Source organism: Fundulus heteroclitus, unplaced genomic scaffold, assembly GCF_011125445.2.
Source record: "Fundulus heteroclitus isolate FHET01 unplaced genomic scaffold, MU-UCD_Fhet_4.1 scaffold_188, whole genome shotgun sequence".
Taxonomy (NCBI): domain Eukaryota; kingdom Metazoa; phylum Chordata; class Actinopteri; order Cyprinodontiformes; family Fundulidae; genus Fundulus; species Fundulus heteroclitus.
Genome location: NW_023396600.1, coordinates 160,322 through 180,810, shown reverse-complemented (window position 1 = coordinate 180,810; position 20,489 = coordinate 160,322). Strand labels below are relative to the sequence as shown.

Here is a 20,489-nt window from a genome sequence, read left to right as displayed (position 1 = left end):
CTTCTCAGAAATTAAGAGTTCTGCAGCCTCTTTCATTGCAATTTACAACTTGTATAGAAATTAACATGGCATCAGTAGAGTATTCCAGGTTTTTGTGGGACGTGATTAATGGATAAACTAGAAATACAACAATCTCCCTCTCATCTCATGAAAAATCAACTTCAGAAAATATGTAAATTGATAAAAAACCTTAATCAATTAGACCAGGGGTCGGCAACACGCGGCTTCGGAGCCGCATGTGGCTCTTTGATCCCTCTGATGCGGCTCAGCTGTTAAAAATAATTATATTGTGGAGCCGTTTACCTCATCCAGGCAGTCGTCAATGCTGGCTGACGAACATTTGTCACCAGTTGGTGGCGGTAATGCACACTGAAAAGATATTTGCTAATCATCAATAAACTCAAGAAGATGAAGAATAAGAAGAAATGCTAGCTGACTGGCTGCAGAGCAACATAAACATAGCGACCAGAGTCGAGGCGCCATTTTCAAATGCTGCTTTTTTTGTAGTAAATTCTACAGATGACAAGAGCACCACAGTGACACATGACCTAAAATAACATGGAGTCACTGATGAGGGTGAAGAGAGCTAAACAGCAGGGTAAGTCATTTCTATATCTGACGTTTGTTAATTTCAAAGTGAGGAAACACGATTTAATTAAAAATTTCAAAAGGGTTTTGTGGCTCCCAGTGTTTTCTTTACTGTGTGAAAAGGGTCCAAATGGCTCTTTAGCCCCATTTACACTACCCTTGTTAAACCGATCCATGCCGAGACCAGTCCGAGCTTGGATCAGTTAACCAAGCCGAGCCGACCGTTTACACACCACGCTATCACGGTTCCTTGGTTGCTCCTCGCCTCCTAGTGACGATCTGCGGTACTGCTGCTCTCTGGGATTGAAGGCGGAACCAAGCAAAACAAAACGGCGGCGCCCGTAACATTCAGGATGTTATGCTTGATACTGTGATATTTCGGTGTTTGCGGAGAGTCAGAGGAAGAAGGCAACCATTGGTGAATTTACTTGAGAGAGTCATCTTTTGGGAAGTGGATAAGACAAACGAACGTCTAATAAGGATTTACAGACACCGGAAACAATGACAGACGCTGAGGTTCATCACACTGCTAAGCAGAATCATCTCTGGAAACCGTGTGGCACGGTAAGGAAGCTAGTATTATTATGAATGTCTGAAATTTGTCTGAATGTAGTGTGAATCGGGACGTGCAGCCAGACACGCCGGAAAAACCATGAACAGTCAGCTGACTGTAAGGGGATGACGTGGTCTGCTCATGCGCTCTTTATCAAATAACCGGGCCAGAAAAAAAAACCAGGCCGAGACCTACTCAGGAACTGGTCTGCAGTTAGCGCAGTCCGGTTATGTCTAGCGCGGTCCAGTTCAGTCTGCTGACCGTTTACACACAAGAGTTATCTCGGTTACCGAGCTCGGACTGGTCTCGGCTCGGTTAAAAAAGTGTAGTGTAAATGGGCCTACTGAAAACTGTTTGGCACGCTAAGGAAGCTAGTATTATTATGAATGTACTGAATGGAGTGTGAATCGGGACGTGCAGCCAGACACGCTGGAAAAACCGCGGACAGTCAGCTGACAGTAAGGGAATGACGCGGTCTGCTCATGCGCTCTTCGTTATCAGATAACCGGGATAAAAAAAAAAAACTGTCCGAGACCTCCCCAGGAACTGGTCTGCATTTAGCGTGGTCCGGTTATGTCTAGCGCGGTTCAGTTCAGTCTGCTGACCGTTTACACACGAGAGTTATCTCGGTTACCGAGCTCGGACTGGTCTCGGCTCGGTTAAAAAAGTGTAGTGTGAACGGGCCTTATGAGTGGTAAAGGTTGCAGACCCCTGAATTAGACCAAGGACATATTTTTGGAGAAAATATCTGCAGCTAAGACGAAGCTAAATGCACTGTTAAGACAAAGAGCGGAATTCCTAATGCGTAGAATAAGAAGAAATTATTATTTTAATGGACCTAGACCAAGCCGTTTACTGGCCTTAAGGCTGAAACTAAATGAGAAATACTCCAACATTATGACCATCCAAACACCTACTGGCATCTTAACTGAACCCTGCGAAATTTGGCATCCTAAACTTATTATTCTTACCTTCACCCCCCTGGAGTAGTGTGAGATCAGTGAGCAGTTCTTTTGGAATCTTGCAGCTCAGGATTCAGACAAACTTAGTGCCCCCATTACTTTAGAAGAGGTGCAAAAAGCCCTCATCACCATTAAAAGTGGCCAATCCCCCAGGTTGGGACGGTATCCCACAGGAGGTATACCTTGCCTTCTGGGACATCCTTGGATATTATGAGATCTCAGTGGGACTGACGGTACCTCCTCCAGTTTTGGGCAGCCGTGGTGGAAAAAATCTAATTAAATAAATTTAATTAAAACCTTAATTCAGCACTCAGGATCTTCCATGGCAACATGACCTAACAACACTTCTAAACTGGCTAGTACACAGATTTGTCTTCGATTTCAAGTTCAGGAGAATAGTTGCATAAGGCACATCCTTAGGTGCTGAAATAATTTCCATGGTAATCCCCCCAAGTTACCCAATACACACAGTGTGGGGCATGCTGGAATTTGACACCTGAGCCATGTTGACAGATCCTCTCACACCTCAGCCAAAACTTTCTTGGACAGAATCGCAAAGCATGCATATAATCATTGAGTATGTTATCTGTCCAACATTAGCAGATATTAGTGTGTGAGACCCATGTTGAACTGTCCCGCATAATGCGTTCTGTGACGAATTTTGTATTAAATTGTAGATTTGAATTTTTAAGCCTTCTGACAGTGTTAAGACATGTTTATGACCATAAATTATTATCTAAGCTTAATGATGAGTCTGTCTTCCATTTTAAGGTTGGAAGGGAAACTGAGCAACCCATCTTGATTAATAATCTGTACATCTTTGAGACAAACTTTGTGGAACAACATTTTCAAGGGCAGGATGGTCTTGTGGGGATCATTGAAAATACTTATTTACTTTGGGAGGGACCATCATCTGGATGTCCTAAAACAATGAAAAATGTTGATGGTTTTAGTAAAAGAAAGTTTGAATGATAATTAAATTTATTATAACATTTATTTAAAATGTGTCAAATTGTACATCTATTACATGCAGAAAAAGCTATACAAATAATACTTATGTCAGAATATAACAAAATACCTGCACTTGAGAGATCACCACTACATCCTGCTTGTTTCATTTAATTAATAAAACCCTGTTTGGTTTCTTCAATACACACCTCCAAGCTCTGGGCTCTGTCTATGGTGTTTAACACTAGCTGTATGAACCTGTTAACTGGGTATCCCGATACATATGGTTTGTTAAATACATTAGGCCTTCAACGAACAACTGCCATGTAAAAAGTTTTATCATTTAGTTAAAAATTTAGAACCACAATGAAATACCGGTTAGACTTTGAAATCTTTTCCTTCACCAGATGTTTATCAATCAAAACTTGAATCTTCTCTGATTTTTAGTTTTTTCTGAAATGAGGGAAAACGAAAAATGCAAGTCAGAGAACAAAATTTGGCAGACAAAGAGTATAAAGAGAATATGGTAGTTTGACAAGAACTTCATGTTTACCTTCCAAGGCAGGGTCCATGGTAACAAGTTGACTTATCAGAGTGGCCCTTATAGCTTCTTTCCCAAGATCACCTGGGAAAAACAACCGGAAAGTATTTACAAACAGTCTCATCTAACGTGAAAAACTTTAATGGGCTAAATTTGTTTCAGTATATATTTTTATTTTATAGTAAGTAGACCTGCAAGCAGTTATGCGAGGGTCCAACGGTCAGATTTGGACCAGCTTGAAGAAGTCATGGCCACTTTTGCCAGTACCTATAAAGGCCCTTTTCCATTAGATCTCTAAAGCCCCAGGCCTGGGGCTTTACTTTCATGGGAAAAAGACCCTGTTCTCGGGGTTGGACTTTTCCACAAGGTTGGGGCTTGGCTCAATGGATGGAGTTGTGTGCTGCAAGGCTAAACAGTCTGCCACAAGAGTGAGTAAAGAATAGTAAGGAGAAGACTAGTTTACAAATATCGATTTTATACCCTTAATTTATCTGAAAAAGTAGTTTTATACTGTTTTAAGGCAATAAAGTACACCTCCAAACTTCATCTGTGTTGTCATTTCATCAGGATTTTAACATATTTTAATTAGGCCCGAGCAGCTAGGCGCTGCGAAGGCCTATTGCTATTCTATTATTTATTTTTTCTCCTCTGAGAAGAAGCGCCTGTTTGGAGGCCTAAACATATTCAAAAACTCACCAAACTTTACCTAAAACATTGTGAAGCAGCATTTAGTTCCTATGCTCCACTTATCTGGAACAAACTTCCATAAAACTGTGAAAGTGCTGAAAGTGCCTGAGTTCTTTTAAATCAAGATTAAAAACATCTGTTTAGGACTCCCTTCGACTGTTGTAGTTAAACTGTTTTTACTGAAACATCATTAGTTCAAGTTTGTAGTCCAACTGTTTTTAATATTTGCTTTTAGTTTCCATTTTCCCACGTTTTATTTAATTTTTTTTCTACATTTCATTCCAACTTGCTTTTATTCTGTTTTTATTTTCCTATGTTTTAATCATGTAAAGCACTTTGCATTGTCTTTGTACTGAAATGTGCTACACAAATAAACTTGCCTTGTCTTGCATTATTATTAACATGAACAAACTGGAATCTGTCAGACAGATAAGATTTAAACCAGCCTAATACTTTTCCCTTAATCCTTACAGTATGTTCAAGTCATGATCAATTGTTTCAAATGCAGCACTGAGATCTAACAGGATAAGTACAGAGACACGTCCATATCTTATGTAAAATGTGCCACAAAAATATTCTCATTTGGTTATTTGGGAATTTTACCTTGTACACTTTGTACATTTAAGTTCAAATAAGCGCTAACAAATGTATGGCCTGAGAGTAATATTCAATTTTATGTATTTTTGCTACAATTTAAGTAAAGATTTTTGTGGTGAAGTTTAGCACCAGCATGTTTGTAGGAGAAATACTAAGTTGCTTCGTACTATTTTTATGACCAATTTTAATTTGAGTTATTTTATTTAAATTGTACTGTAAAAATGTTTTATTAGGTCCGAGCAGCAAAGCCCTGCGAAGGCCTATTGTAACTGCAGATTTTATTATTATTATTATTATTATTAGACCCGAGCAGCTAAGCGCTGCGAAGGCCTATTGTATCTGTAGTGTTAATTATTATTATTATTAGGCCCGACCAGCTAAGCGCTGCGAAGGCCTATTGTAACTGCAGATTTTATTATTATTATTATTATTAGACCCGAGCAGCTAAGCGCTGCGAAGGCCTATTGTATCTGTAGTGTTAATTATTATTATTATTAGGCCCGACCAGCTAAGCGCTGCGAAGGCCTATTGTAACTGCAGATTTTATTATTATTATTATTAGGCCCGAGCAGCTAAGCGCTGCAAAGGCCTATTGTATCTGTAGTGTTAATTATTATTATTCTGCCCCCCTAAAGAGGGGCCTTTTTGGGGGCTTTCTCATATTCAAAAACTCACCAAACTTGGCAGATGCATGGTGACTGTTTAAAAATTTTGTATTTTAAGGTCGTCACAAAAACGGCGCCACCTAGAAATTTTCAAAGGACCCTTTGCTATTTACTTACTTCATCGTAGAGACATGAAATTTGTTACAGTTGTAGAACTCAACAAGATGCTCAGAATTTACAATTAATGTTATAGTGCAAGTATCACAGGAAGTTGGCCATTTTAGATTGAAGGTCGTAATTTGACCTCATTTTTGACGTTTTGACGTATACATTGGTATTTGATCGAAGTCATCCTAGAGATTTTGAGTGAATGGCTTGAAACTCGGGCAGTCTGATCATAAGGCATGGCCAATTAAAAGTTATCAAAACGGTGAGTTTTTGAGCATGGTGAAGGGGGGTTAGCAGGGGTCAAAGTTCACCTACTCGCCATGAAACACAAAACTGTTATATTTCATATACAAAAACTCACAGAGCCACCAAACTTTCAGTAATTGATCACCATCAGGTCTCCTACAATATCCAATCTGTTAGTCTATAGGCCACGCCCCCTGACAACAGGAAGTGTCATGTTTTGTTGTAAACGGTTGCTATGTTACCCCTCTGAGCTAATCAACATGAAACTGTGTCCAGAGACAGAAGACATGTTGGTGTGTTGTGGATTCCAGGCCCAACTGGATTTGATAGAGTGTGGTGGCGTGGGGAAGTCACCTCAAACACCGCTGCCATATGTCCAGACTTCCATAGGATATTGACAAATTTAATAAAAAGTAACTTAAAATTACCTTAAAAGGACAACATTTTTAAAAGTCAAAAGGCTTATTTAATGCTTTGAGAACATCTCTTCTATTCGGCTACAAAATCAACCAAAACAGGATGATCTTTTAAGCTATAAGACCATTTTTAAGATGCCAATACATATATTTTAAGCTGGTGGGTCGTCACTGCCTCCGGTGGCCAAATGCATCGCTGCATCAACTGATCTGCACCAGATTTTTTGCGAGTCGTGGGGGAGCGATGCCCAATGCCTTCGTGTGTATTGCCCGGTGGACAGGCGGGGAAAATGCGTGACAGCTTCTGCCGTGGCTAGCGGCTAGCGGTGCGCGAACTCCTGCGGTAGCCAATAGACCGGAGCGGAGCACAATAAAGATTTAAAAAGAATTGTAAAATATTTTTCTGGAGCTTGACTCAAAGCAAAACAATGTTTATAATTATTTGTAAACATTTATATACTCTATGTTTATCTTGTTTTTAAGTATCTTATATTTACAATAAAATGCATCATTTATTTTTTAGACTGGTTCCATATGAGAGGTTGCAAGAAATCTTGTAACTTTACTGAATTTGCATCTTAAGAAGATTGGGTTTGACAGACAACACCAACTGTCCCCTCAATCCAGTGCACACAATACCACAACAGACCTCATCACGCTCTACAGTACATCAAGAAAACTAAATCAACTAAAACAAGTTCACGAGTGCACATGAAATGAAGTTAATCCATATTTGTGTCAGGGTGGCTAAGCACTCTCCAGAATTTGACGTCTCAGCAGAGCCTGTAATAATTATAGAAAGTAACATTATAGTTGTTCTGCCTTTTGTTAAGACAGCAAGGAATTCATGTCGTGAATACATTACATAAATAAGATATAAATTAATTATTACTCAGAGGAAATCCATGCTAAAAACAGTTAGAAACGTTTTGGGTTCATATTTAATCAGACTGAGACATCACAACTTTGTTAGATCTCTATGTGAATTACGTGAGATAGTGAGTGCTCTCACCTTAAAAAAAGATCTTTGATGTATTTTGCTCTGGTAAAAGCTGCTTTTCAGCGAGGAAGCTAGGGAAACTGCTAATGTTGAAGTGGAATTTGTTCTACACGCTTCTGCCTTGGAAAATATTCGTCTTTTTACAAAAAGAATGTTTAAAGCCAGATTTGTGAATAAAGGTTATTCAGAGAACGCAAGAAAAGGAAGCTTTGTGTGGGAACCTTTTGTCCTAGCTGTCTAGCTGCATATGGCCCCAGGACAGCACAATAGTTTTCTTGAAATATAATTTTGGAGAAGTAGAAACAAGTATTAATTTCAAAAGGTAGGTGTAAAAGGAAAAAAGTTTTTACAAAATCCTAAAATGTTGGATAGTCGTTATTTCCATGTTGCTGTGAAAATTGGTGAAATGTTATCATTTTTAATGCTTAGATATAAAATTGCAAGGCAATTACTAAAATTGCCTTTTGTTGAAAATGTTTTTTGGCATGCCATACTTTATATTTATAGGTAGCCTAGATGTGCATAATAAAAGAGTGGAACTAAAACCTGGTCTAAAATTATTATGGAGCTTTAACTTGCTAAGAGTAATAACGTTAGATGATTATATCTTTAAAATGAGATAACTGTCTCATAAAATGTGATAGTTTACGTGGTCTAAAGAGATGATGCAATTCAATGTTATTTATATAGTGCCAATTCATGAAACATGTCATCTCAAGGCGCTTTACAAAGTCAGAAAAACCTCCAGCAGAACCGGGCTCAGTATGAACTGTCATCTGCCTCCACCAACTGGGGGTTACAGAAGACAGAGCAGAGACACAACAAGACAGACAAAAAAGCACAAAAGCACACATTGATCCAGTAATCTGTTCTACGTTAGATGGTAATAGCGGGTGATCTGTCTTCCCTGGATTATGCCACAGCTAACAGAACGCCAGACCAAGTGTACTTACTATTAAGAAAAAGAGAGAGAACAAAAAGTTAAAAGCTGTAATGACAACAGTGATGCAAAACTGGAGAACAGTAGACTGGAGTAGAACTAGGTAGAGTGAGAACTATAGGCCCTGATGTCCTCCTGTAACCTAAGCCTATAGCAGCATAACTATAGAGGTAGCTCAGGGTAACATGAGCCACTCTGACTATAAGCTTTGTCAAAAAGGAAGGTCTCAAGAGCCAGCTTCTAGTGGAGGAGTTCAAGTATGTTGGGGTCTTGTTCACGAATGAGGGGAAGATGGAGCGGGAGATCGACAGGCGGATTGGTGTGGCGTCAGCTGTGAAGCGGGCGCTGTACCGGTCCGTTGTGGTGAAGAGAGAGCTGAGCCAAAAGGCCAAGCTCTCGATTTACCGGTCGATCTACGTTCCTACCCTCCTTTATGGTCACGAGCTTTGGGTCGTGAACGAAAGAACGAGATCCCTGATACAAGCGGCAGAAATGAGTTTTCTCCGTAGTGTGTCTGGGCTCTCCCTTAGAGATAGGGTGAGGAGCTCAGTCATCCGGGGAGGACTCAGAGTAGAGCCGCTGCTCTTTTACATCGAGAGGAGCCAGTTGAGGTGGCATCTGGTCAGGATGCCTCTTGGACGCCTCCCTGGTGAGGTGTTCCGGGCACGTCCCACCGGGAGGAGGCCCCAGGGAAGACCCACGACACGCTGGAGGGACTATGTCTTCCGGCTGGCCTGGGAACGCCTCGGGATTCCCCCAGAGGAGCTGGCCCAGGTTGCTGGGGAGAGGTACGTCTGGGCCTCCCTACTGAAGCTGCTACCCCCGCAACCCGACCCAGTAAGATACCACTGGTTAAATTTGTATACTAGTGTTTAAACCAGGGGTGTCATACGTACGGCCTGCGGGCCGGATCCGGCCCGCCGAACGATTTAGTCCGGCCCGGTGGCTAAATGCATTATCATTATTCAATGGCTGTGTCTCGACTGATCTGCACCAGATTTTTTGTCACAAGGGGTGACAGTGGCGCAGGAGCTAAGGAGTTCGTCCTGCTGGTCCTTGGGCAAGAAACTTCACCTGCTTTGCCTGTTGCCTAGCGCAGAAGGGGCTCGTGTGCATCGCCCGGTGGACAGGCGGGGAAAATGTGTGACAGCTTCTGCGGTGGCTGGCGGCCAGCGATGTGCGAACCCCCGTGGTGGCCAATAGGCCAGAGCGGCGCTTGGCTGCGAGGGCCAAAAGACGCTGCTTGCGGCTTTAATTTAACTTATTTCTGCTACAATTTAAGTACTTTCTTATGTTAACATTCACTGCAAGCACTTTCAATGAAAAAGGGGGAATATATTTTTATTTTTATATTGAATTTTGGCTCAGATAGCTATATGATTATTTTCTTTATTTTTATGTCTCAGAGTCTCACTCAGAGACGGTTTGTTTCAAAATCCAAGTAATATTAGTCACGTCATGTTATATTGAAAAATAAAAACTAAGGTAATACTGGTTGCATTTTTAATGCTTTTAAAATATAGGTATGGCTTGGTATCGATAAGACTAATAATTTTTTTTAAATCAGAAGGGATTGGGAGCAAAAAAATCTGGATCAGGACATCCCTACTTGAGATGACATGTTGTGAATTGGCAATATATAAATAAAACTGAATTAAATATAATTAATCCTATTCTCTGTTAAAGATGAAAAATATGCTGAATAGAATCATAAAAAAAACAGTGCAATGCGTTGGACATCATGTTCTTCCGACTTCTAGGGGCTTGAAACAGTGGCAGTGCCTGGGGGTGTACAATAGCTATTAGACAAGGGGTGACAGTGGCGCAGGAGCTAAGGAGTTCGTCCTGCTGGTCCTTGGGCAAGAAACTTCACCTGCTTTGCCTGTTGCCGGTTGTTAGAGAGGTAGTGTCTGAAAAACAATAATTATTTGAGATACCCCCTGAAAACAGCTATGCCCCCCCCCCTCCTGAGCTCAGCATTGTTGATGATTTATAGATTCATATTTTGTGGTTTGTCTGATCCATATTTAGGTCAAATCGCAACTTTTCTGCCTGCCCTCTGATGTCTGTCAAACTGGCCCTGGATCTGCACCCCACGTTTGGTAGAAAAACAGCATTCCCATGGACCTACAGCTCCTTTATCATGCAATTTGACTGGTCTGATTACAAACTGTATGTTACTCTGGCCGCTGGCCAGACAAGCTACAAGCCACTGGGAGGGATGAACAAAATGGACCGCTTTATTATACCTACTCACGCTACCATAACCTGACAATGAGTCAAAAGAAATAGAAGGCAAACGTTTTTTTTTTTTATTTGCGTACACACAGTAAACCCAACTGCGCAACAGGCAGGGAGCCAAGAGGGGAACCTGGTGCGTGTGTGCGTACAGGAAGAGATGGCATACCTCAGACTGAAGTTAGGAGTAAGACATGAATGCTGACCCAAAATGGACTGGGATCTCAGTTTATTATTTCTGTGTTCACCATCAAGCGGTCAATTCAGGTATTGCAACTTAGCAACCTTTTCATCTTGAACAAATCTTGATTGGAGGAAGTAGCACACAGTCAAGCAAAATGGTGATGGCACCATTATGAATGCAATGGTCTCTTTCTTAAAAGAAACTGCACGCATCTTTTGTTCAAGGTTGCATCGCTTTTATGTATTAAATTATTAAATTATAAGTGTTTTGTGTAAGATGTTGCATACTTATGCGTTGTTTGACCATAAAACATGTCCTTGTGTTAAGCTAATTACCCACCATTTGCAATGTCATTCAAGATGGCGTTTGTAGTGTACAAGTACATATCTCTAGGTATGTTTGGTGTATTAAAACAGTGGCAATATAGCCTATAATATGATGCTGTAATGTTGTAGTGTTTATTTTGTTTTCAGTTTCACCCTTTTGAATGTCATTAAACCTGCTGACAACATTCATCGATCTTCAGAGTCATCAAATAAGAAATGGGTTTGATAGCCCTTGCATCAGACATGCACCAGTAATGACACACTTATATTCCCCCAACAACAACTGGGGTGGAGGTTAAGTCTAGTAAGCATCAGCAGGGTCTTTTGAGAAACAGTGAGTTTCACTTGATATACAGGTAAAATTAAAAGCTCTGGCTATGATGAACAATAGATAAAAGTGATATTATATAATCTAATTAAACAAAGAGTTTTATTCAAAATAAAAAACACAGATACCATTTTATTTATACATATTAGTAACTAAAATATTAATACTGACAAAAGATGAGAGTCTTTAAATTTACCACTCTGGTGATAGGTTTTCTATGGTTTGTTTCAACGTAGTTTGAGCTTCTTGTTTGATATTTGTCATTAAAGGCAGTTAGTCAGTAGCATGCATTTCACAATCTTTACCCCTGGGATGAGTGAATCCTTTATATCTATATTACTATTATTTAATGTGTCAAAATTTATTGGACCCCACAAAAAAAAAAAAAAAAAAAAAAACTCCAGATCTAAATGTTGGACATAGAGCTATGTCCAACATTTAACCTGTCCATTTTATTTTGGAGGTCACTGAAGGGTTTTACCTGTCATATGGATTTGCTTATTGGTCCTGTTTCTGAGCGACGGTTTCATTAATCTCGAATGACGTGACTTCAAAAAGGATCCATCTTCTTCATTGCTGAAACTCCTCTCCGCCTGACGATGACGGCGCGACTTTGAGGCCTGAAATGCAAGCACAAAAACATTTTTTTTTCTTTTTTTCTTTTATGGTTGCGTTTTTGCATCTTCAAATAATATCTCCACTTTAAAAAATGCTACAAAAGCAAAAAAGATACTCAGAATTATTAAGACTCAGAAAACATGTATTGCATGAAACAGTTGGGAATGTTCAGTCCAGCCCTGTGTTGAGCTGTCAGTCATGATTCCACACAACTGTGATCTGAGGCTCACCACCACACAAAAACAGGTCCAAAAAGTTTAAAACTGAAAAAAGGTGTCCCAAAAAAAAAAAAAAAAAAAAAAAACTTGAATCTGAAAAGTAGTGTTGATTTTTTTTTTAGTTTCAATGTTTTTTAATTTGAAAAAAAAATTTCAAATCTTTTTTTCAGTTTAAAATATTTTATTTTTCAAACACAAATATGACCCCAATTTAGCTAAATAACTATCTAAAAAAATTCAAAGAAAAATAAAAACATATGATTACCAAAAAGATTGTTTGCAATACACACCTCTGATGCTTCTCCATAAGCCTTAGATTTTATAGATGCTAGGAGCTCGGCTCTCTTGGAATGCTGAAGATACAAAGCAAGCATTCAGTCAGCAGCAAAACAATAACTTTACAAAACACTATGAAATAGGATATGCAACTGTGATTCATTTGCTGATTTACCATGCAGAGTTTTTGTTGTTTACGTTTAACCAAAAAGATTTAAACCAACTAGTTTAAGCAACAGTTCAGCTATTTAGTGATAATCTGTATTATTTGAATACAAATATTTCTGTAAACATGAAATTTGCTGTTGATCTTAGTACCATATTTTTTGGACATTAAGGCGCACTTAAAATCCTTAAATCTTCTCAAAAAATGATGGTGCACCTTTTAATCCGGTGTGCCTTATATATTATTAAAGTTGTGCTTACTGACCAAGTTTATGTGGTACAATGTGCTAAAAACTTTGTTAAAATGTGTCTGAAAAATACGGTAATATAAATACTAAATCAGTAAACACTTCCACCTCTACTAAGTAGAGCTCTTAACAGCATCTATTGTAAATATTGAATATTAAGCAGTACTGATGTAACAATATAATCACAAAACAAGATTCGATTACCAACTGAGCAGCTACTGCTTGCCAAAAACTATCTATTGTCAATATTGTATGTATATTTCACAACATGGGTGTCATGCACCCTCTACTGTAGGGGGCAGATATCCTTAAGTGGGACTAATTTTCTGGAAGCCGTTGCTCTGGTTCATGAGGTAACATAATAAGACATTAGAATAGAATAGAGTAGAAATACCTTTATTGTCCCACAATGGGGAGTGGCAAAACACGTAGACAGAAGACACCAGACTTACACACATTATGATAATTAAAAAGCTAAATTTAAAGTTAAGCTTTAAACGCAACAGAAAGAACTTGTCAGAAGGGTGAAAATATTACACATTAATAATTAGATTAATAGATTATTAACTATGCTTCATTTTAAATTCTAAAGGTTCTAAGGTTAGAGTGCAGATTCTGCCCTTTCATGAAGACTTTTTTAAAGAATGAATAACAATAAACAGATTTGAAAAATGTACATGAGGAATAAGGCAACCTACCTCCTGCTGAGATGAAGTCCTCTCATGGCTGTTTTTATGTTCATCTATGATGTCCTTTCAAGAAAAATGGCGACAAATATTTTATTCAGCAGTTAAGAAAAAGGTCTCTTTATACAGCATCTAAATTCAAAACTTGAAGCTTTGTTTTATCTGCTTTCCCTTAATGTGAGGACATATACAACCATTAAAGCACTGTTCACATTCATTCTGTAAAGGTGCGTTCACGTGAATGAGGCAGGCCGAGCAACAGATTTACATGATATCCCTATGCACAGGTGCAACATATGAGCGATGTGATGCAAAGCGACGCTAAGCAAGGCCACAGAGGTAATTCTAGCAACGCAAAACACGTAATTTGCCAATTAAAGCGAAGCCAGAGCAACACGATGGATGCAAAGTGAAAGGTGTTACAAGTTGAAAAAGAGTAACCTTTGTGTCTTGTCAGGAACTGGATATGGCTGAGACGTGGTGTATATAGCGTATAAAGCCGTTAATAAACAAGCCCCATCATATATCCGTTTGCTTAAGTTTTGTCTTGAGCAAATGAAATGCATTCTTGATTGGGTTGAGATCTGGTGACTTGACTCGGCCATTACAGAATATTCCACTTCTTTGCTTTAAAAAAAAAACTCTTGGGTTGCTTTTGCAGTATGTTTGGATCATTGTCCATATTTACTGTGAAGCGCCACATAATCAACGTTGCTGCATTTGGTTGAATCTGGGCAGAAAGCATGTCCCTATACACTTCAGAATTCATCCGGCTGCCTCTGTCTTTTGTCGCATCATCAATAAACACAAGTGACCCAGTGCCATTGGAAGCCATGCATGCCCATGCCACCAGGGACCACAATCCTCAAAAAATAAACTTCTTCATCAATCAATTAATCTGGATGGCATTAACTTGGCCTCTGGTAATAAAATATAAAATCTTGATGATATTTTTGACCAAGACATGTCATTTAATCCCATATTAAAACAGGTTTCCAGGGTTTCTTTTTTTCACCTCAGGAATATCTCCAAAATTAGAAACATTCTGTCCAGGGGTGATGCTGAAAAACTGGTCCATGCATTTGTTACTTCAAGGCTGGACTATTGTAATTCTTTACTATCAGGAAGTCCACAAAATACAGTTAAAAGCCTTCAGCTGATCCAAAATGCTGCAGCAAGAGTTCTGATGAAAATCAACCAGAGGGATCATATTTCTCCTGTTCTAGCTTCCCTTCATTGGCTTCCTGTTAAATCAAGAATAGAATTCAAAATTCTTCTTCTCTCGTATAAAGCCCTTAATAATCAAGCTCCATCATATATCAGAGCTCTGATTACCCCGTATGTTCCTAACAGAGCACTTCGCTCTCAGACTGCAGGTCTGCTGGTGGTTCCTAGAGTCTCTAAAAGTAGAATGGGAGGCAGATCCTTTAGCCATCAGGCTCCTCTCCTGTGGAACCAACTCCCAGTTTTGTTCTGTGAGGCAGACACCCCGTCTACTTTTAAGACTAATCTTAAAACTTTCCTTTTTGACAAAGCTTCTAGTCAGAGTGGCTCATGTTACCCTGAGCTATTTCTATAGTTATGCTGCTATAGGCTTAGGCTACTGTATAGGTACTATACATACATACATACATACACACACACACACACACACACACATATATACATACATATATATATATCAAGTCCTTCCTGTCTTGCACTGTGCAGCTCCCATACCATAGAGTTATGCTGATACATAAAACACTCTCTATGGTAGCTCTATAGAAATTCTTTAGCAGGTGTGGATAATCCCATGTTGTGGAGCTTCACAACCAGCATGTCTGGGAGCACTGTGTAGAATGCTGCGCTGAAGTCCATGAACAGCATCCTTACATAGGTATTGGGATGCTGCAGATGAGTCAGAGCTGAGTGAAGTACCAATCGCTCCACAGAGAACACTCTGTAGGCAAACTGCAGGCTCTCCAGGCCAGTAGGGAGGGTGTCTTTGATGTACTTTAGGAGGATCCTCTCAAAGCACTTCATGATGACAGGGGTCAGACCAAAGGGGGCGATAATCATTGAGGAAGGTGATGATTGGTTTCTTGGGGACAGGCACTATAACAGATGATTTCAGATTGGCAGCTACTGTGTAGAGGATTGTGGGATGCCATCTGAAGGATCTGGACTCAACAGAACGAGTCCAAAGAAGGGCCAGACGCATCTCCACTGATCCCACCCACCCAGGCAATGCACTGTTTGTCCCTCTCCCATCAGGTAAATGCTTTAGAAGCATTAAATCCAAAACAAATAAACTTAGAAAGAGCTTCTTCCCAAGAGCTGTGAAGGCAATCGCGTTAAAAATCACCCCACTGTTACTAGTCCATTATACGTTACAATCACTTCAATGTTATTGTCTATTTGCACACTATTATCTCAGAATATCTGTATGCACATTTCTGTAAATGAAGCTTGAAATCATCATTGCACAAAAGTGTCACACTACCTCATTATTTATCTGTGACTCATGAAGGACAACTAGTTCATACAAACTTTTGAAATCTTCATCGTTTTAATCTTTTGAACGCTATAATGAGAAAAAAAACACTGTAATCCTTGTTCATTGCCTATTTGTTTGTCTTTTTTGTGTACTCTTACCCGGAGTGACCAAAAAGAAATTTCACCACGGTAACAATAAAGAATCTTTTGAACCTTCTATGCAAAATCACAAGCACTTAACTCATGCCAACCCATAAGCTGGAACACAATCTAACAAGCACCCAGGGAAGAGGATTTTCACCTGGGCAACAGGTGGTTGACACATCATAAAGAGAACATACTTGTAGATGGCTGAAAAGTCACAGAAGAGATAACCCACGCAGGGTTCTATGACAGTGTATCCACAAAAGCTGCTGCTGATTCTGGTGTATCAAACTTCTGCAACACATCATTTATGGTCACCTTTACTGAGCAGGATACGGAAGCGCATAATCAATGGCCTTACTTCATGAGACGACTATTCACCGCATTGAAAGCTTTGCGTTTCTTTAACACTGCCGCTGAGTAATCATTTAAGAAAGAAACGCAGATCCTGTCAGCAGGCTGGTTCCAGTCGGCTGTCGTATGGCGGGAAGGGTCATCACTCGTTGCTTATCTGTAAAGTCATGGAATTTAATGATGATGGGTCTGGGACGGTGATTTGAGCCTGAGTTCGTTAGAGCCAGAGAGCGGTTGCGTGCGGTCCAATGTGATCTTCCCCACTTTGGTTGTCAGCTTAAGGTATGAGGGGATCCATGTCTTCAAGAAAGTAACCGAGTCATTGGTCTCCATGCGCTCCGGAAGGCCGACCAGGTGTATGTTGCACCTGTGGTTATGATTTGCCAAGTTGTCAATATGTTCCACCTTGTCGTTAACTTGCTTCTCAAGTGTTTTAACATTAGTTTGGAGGCTGTCGTGTCTTCAACACTTGCAATATGAGCTTCAATGCAAGTCTCCAGAGCCTATACCTGAGACATCTGATCATGGATAGCAATGAGCACAGTATCGATTCTGGCATCAAAGGTTTTTGTGATTTTATCTGTCATCTTGCCTCAGGGCTAAAAAATATGTTGGACCACTCGCTCCTGCCTTCAACATCAGCAGTAGTTTCACTGCTGCTAGCTTCTTCGGATTCAAGCACGGCAGCTTCCATTTCAGCTTTGTTAGTGATTTTGCCCTTCCTTTTCTTGCTTTTGGACTGCATTTTGGAAAAATTATCTTCCAGACTCATTGTAGAGCAACTCCCACGCATGTATGTGAGGTACCACCTGGTGAGCCCGCAATTTAATCGGATAATTCAACATATCCCACCAGTCTGACAAACAAGTTGCTCACGCTATGATGCTATCTTGCCAACCATAACTCAATCTCTCCTCTTTTAATAACAAACCTTTTTGTAAAGCCATGCTTTGCTTCTTGTTGCTGCTGTATCAGAATTTAATTTGTTACATACAGTAAATATAGGCAAAATACTAAATGAGTACTCTTCCAACTTTTTAAACATTTGTTAAAACAGCACATTTACAAATTAGATGACAGAGAAACAAAACTGATATATTAGTATGTTTGAACGTCATCAGATGTTTCTGGATGCATGACTTGTTTTTAAGGTTTTAAATGGACTTGCTCCTCCTCCTCTAACAGATTTTATAAGCAAAAAAAACATTACTAGAATAAACACCAGAGCTTTAACCAGAGGAGACTGTAATGTTCAGGGGCGTAGGACCAAATTTGGCCAAAATGGTTGCATCCATCAGAGGAGCACAGTTATGGAACACACTGCCAGCTCATGTTAGGGGCTGTGTAACCTACAAACGTTTTAAATTCTCCTTGAAACATTGGTTGAAAACTAACCAGACATGTGTTCACAGGTAAATTGATCTGTTTCCATGGGTCTGTTAGCCTAATTTTATTATGATTTTATGTTATTGGCATCTTATCTGTTTGTGTCCACTCTGTTCTCTCCTGTAGTGTCTTGTTTAATGTTCACTGTTCTTATCTGCCTTAGGACAGCGGATGGAAATTAGCTGTTGTGCTAATTCTGGCATATTTACATTGATGCTTTATGCTAACATGTTGATGAATGTGCATTGTCCTAATTCAAAAAAAAAAAAAAAATGTTATTGAAGGTTTTTGCCAAAACATATTTTTGTCACCATAACAATACAACTTAAAGTAGGTTTAGGAAAGCACATATAGGAAACATTTTAGAGATCAACTAAGCCTTAGCTTACACAGAATGCTTATTGCACCCTGTAAGTTTTGGGTACCACTAATGCTAAAAGATCATGATATGGATGTGAAAAGATGGAATGAAGGAAATGTTCTTCAACTAATACTTTAGAAAAACAATAAATATTAACATCTCACCCTCCCTTGCTGCCAGTTGTAGAATTCCAGCACAGTGGTGCAGAGTTGGGGGACAATTTCTTTACGGATCAGGTTAACAAAAGCATTTTCTTGTGTTGTGGTCTGAGAGATGATGGATGTCTTCATGTTTTTGTACAGCTCGCCAATATTTGACATTTCCTGCAAGTGTCAAAAATTATATTTAGTAAAAGTTGATCTTTGGAGGAGGTAATGATTGGTTATTCTGTGCTCACCTCAAGCAGCTGAGTATTTACTAGTTCCTGTGGACGAGATGCTCGTTCTATGAACTGCTCACACAGCATTGGCTTCTGCTTATTCCTCTTTGTCCTATAGAGAAGCTGTATGGAGAAAAAAATTGTTCAAAGAAAAAACTGCACACTATGTTGTACAATTTTGACTCCTTTAAGTCCCCCTACAAGGGTTTGGTTAGGAGTGCTCACCAGAGTTGGCATAGCGGTGAACTGAAGAGCTTTGCAAATCATTAGCCGTTTTAAGATATAGACAACGTCAAGGTGCTGGGCATCCATTGCATCTTTCTCAAAGTTTTTCACATCCTCCCAGTCCTTCAACGCCACACGGATCTGCAGCTGGGGAGGTTAGAAATTATTTGTCTGTGAAGTTTTTTGAAGTGCCTACACATGCCAAGGATGTGTTCTCCAGTCCTAACCTGTTCTGAAGTTGAGGCAGGATGGGAATGGTACGTGCTGTACAGCAGATAAAGTCCACCCACACGGATCTGAAAACTGAAAGGTGGCAGGAAATAGCAATATGCTATGTCCAGGATCAAATGATAGAATTCTTTGTTGTTGTTTGGATTGCCACTGTGACAAAAAATAAAATTAAAAACAATGAGAAAAGTATACTGCCTAAGCCAGAAAAATTTAAAAAGGAGCTGTCAAAACATTTAATATTTGTCAACTTAACAATACCATTAAATAAAATTTGAAAACACAGATGGTCTATGCACTTTCCAATAGATTAACCAAATTTACAGACCACTTATTTCAGCATTAAAACATGTTTTTTATTTCCTGTGTGACAGCGTCCTGTATCATAAGCACATCTCTGCCGTTTGTAACAAACAAAACCGTGTGAAAACCAGTTAAAAGTCAAGAAATTATGATTTATTTTAGTTGCGCAACCAGCTTCCCCGATACAGATAAATGCATTGGGGGTGTAAATGTTAGTAAGTTTGGAGGACTACTGTTCTGTTGTACCATCAAGATCGGTAACAGACTACAGGTTACTGAGTTTAACAAACATTGTTTGCCGTAGAATTACCTAAAGATCTGAGCAAACTTCATCTCCTTCCAAATGTTGGAGAAAACCTCAAAGCGCACCGACTGTGTTTTTTGGAAACGGCGGAGCAACGCCTCACAGTCTGATCTGACATGTTTCCTGGAAAAATCCATCTCAGGCTGTATTCAAAAAGGAGTAGCAGCAAGACGAAACCGGTATGACTTTAAATCCCTTTAGAACGTTGCATATCTCTCTTAGGCTCATAATTGTAAAACGATGATGACACTTGGAAAAGGAATCCTTCTTCAACGCTCTACCTCTCCAGTGATAACCGTGTGCGGAGTAATAACAGACGACCAATGCCGATTCTCAATAAAAAGTCCGAAATCAATCTAACCCTTCTTCTTCTTCTTCTTCTTCTTCTTCTTCTTCTTCTTCTTCTTCTTTTTGTTTACTGGCAGATTGCAACCTTAGCTTTTAGGTGCATACCGCCACCTACTGTACCGGAGTATATAGCATGGGCCCTATCTATGTGATAATTACTTTATTAATATCTACATCTACATATATACCTGTATATATCTACATGTCTATATTTATATCTATAAATCTATCTATATATACATATATCTATCTATATCTATATATATATATCCATACATACACATATCTATATATATATATACACATACATACATCTATATATCCATATCTATCCATATACCCATATATATCTATCTATATATACACACATACACACACACACACACACACACACACACACACACACACACACACACACACACATATATATATATATATATA

The 20,489-nt window shown here is 39.3% G+C and overlaps 1 protein-coding gene across 1 annotated transcript; it reads right to left on the bottom strand.

The window, feature by feature from the left end:
- Positions 1–3,066: 3,066 nt before the first annotated feature.
- On the bottom strand, positions 3,067–20,099 carry snapc1b (small nuclear RNA activating complex, polypeptide 1b). Its single transcript, XM_012856946.3, has 10 exons — positions 19,707–20,099; positions 19,093–19,246; positions 18,866–19,012; positions 18,659–18,763; positions 18,426–18,584; positions 13,551–13,604; positions 12,454–12,516; positions 11,809–11,947; positions 3,605–3,676; positions 3,067–3,504 (listed from the first exon to the last, which is right to left on the bottom strand). Exons 1-10 carry the CDS (start codon positions 19,835–19,837, stop codon positions 3,470–3,472), a joined length of 1,059 nt encoding a protein of 352 aa, XP_012712400.3. The 5' UTR covers positions 19,838–20,099; the 3' UTR covers positions 3,067–3,469.
- Positions 20,100–20,489: the final 390 nt, after the last annotated feature.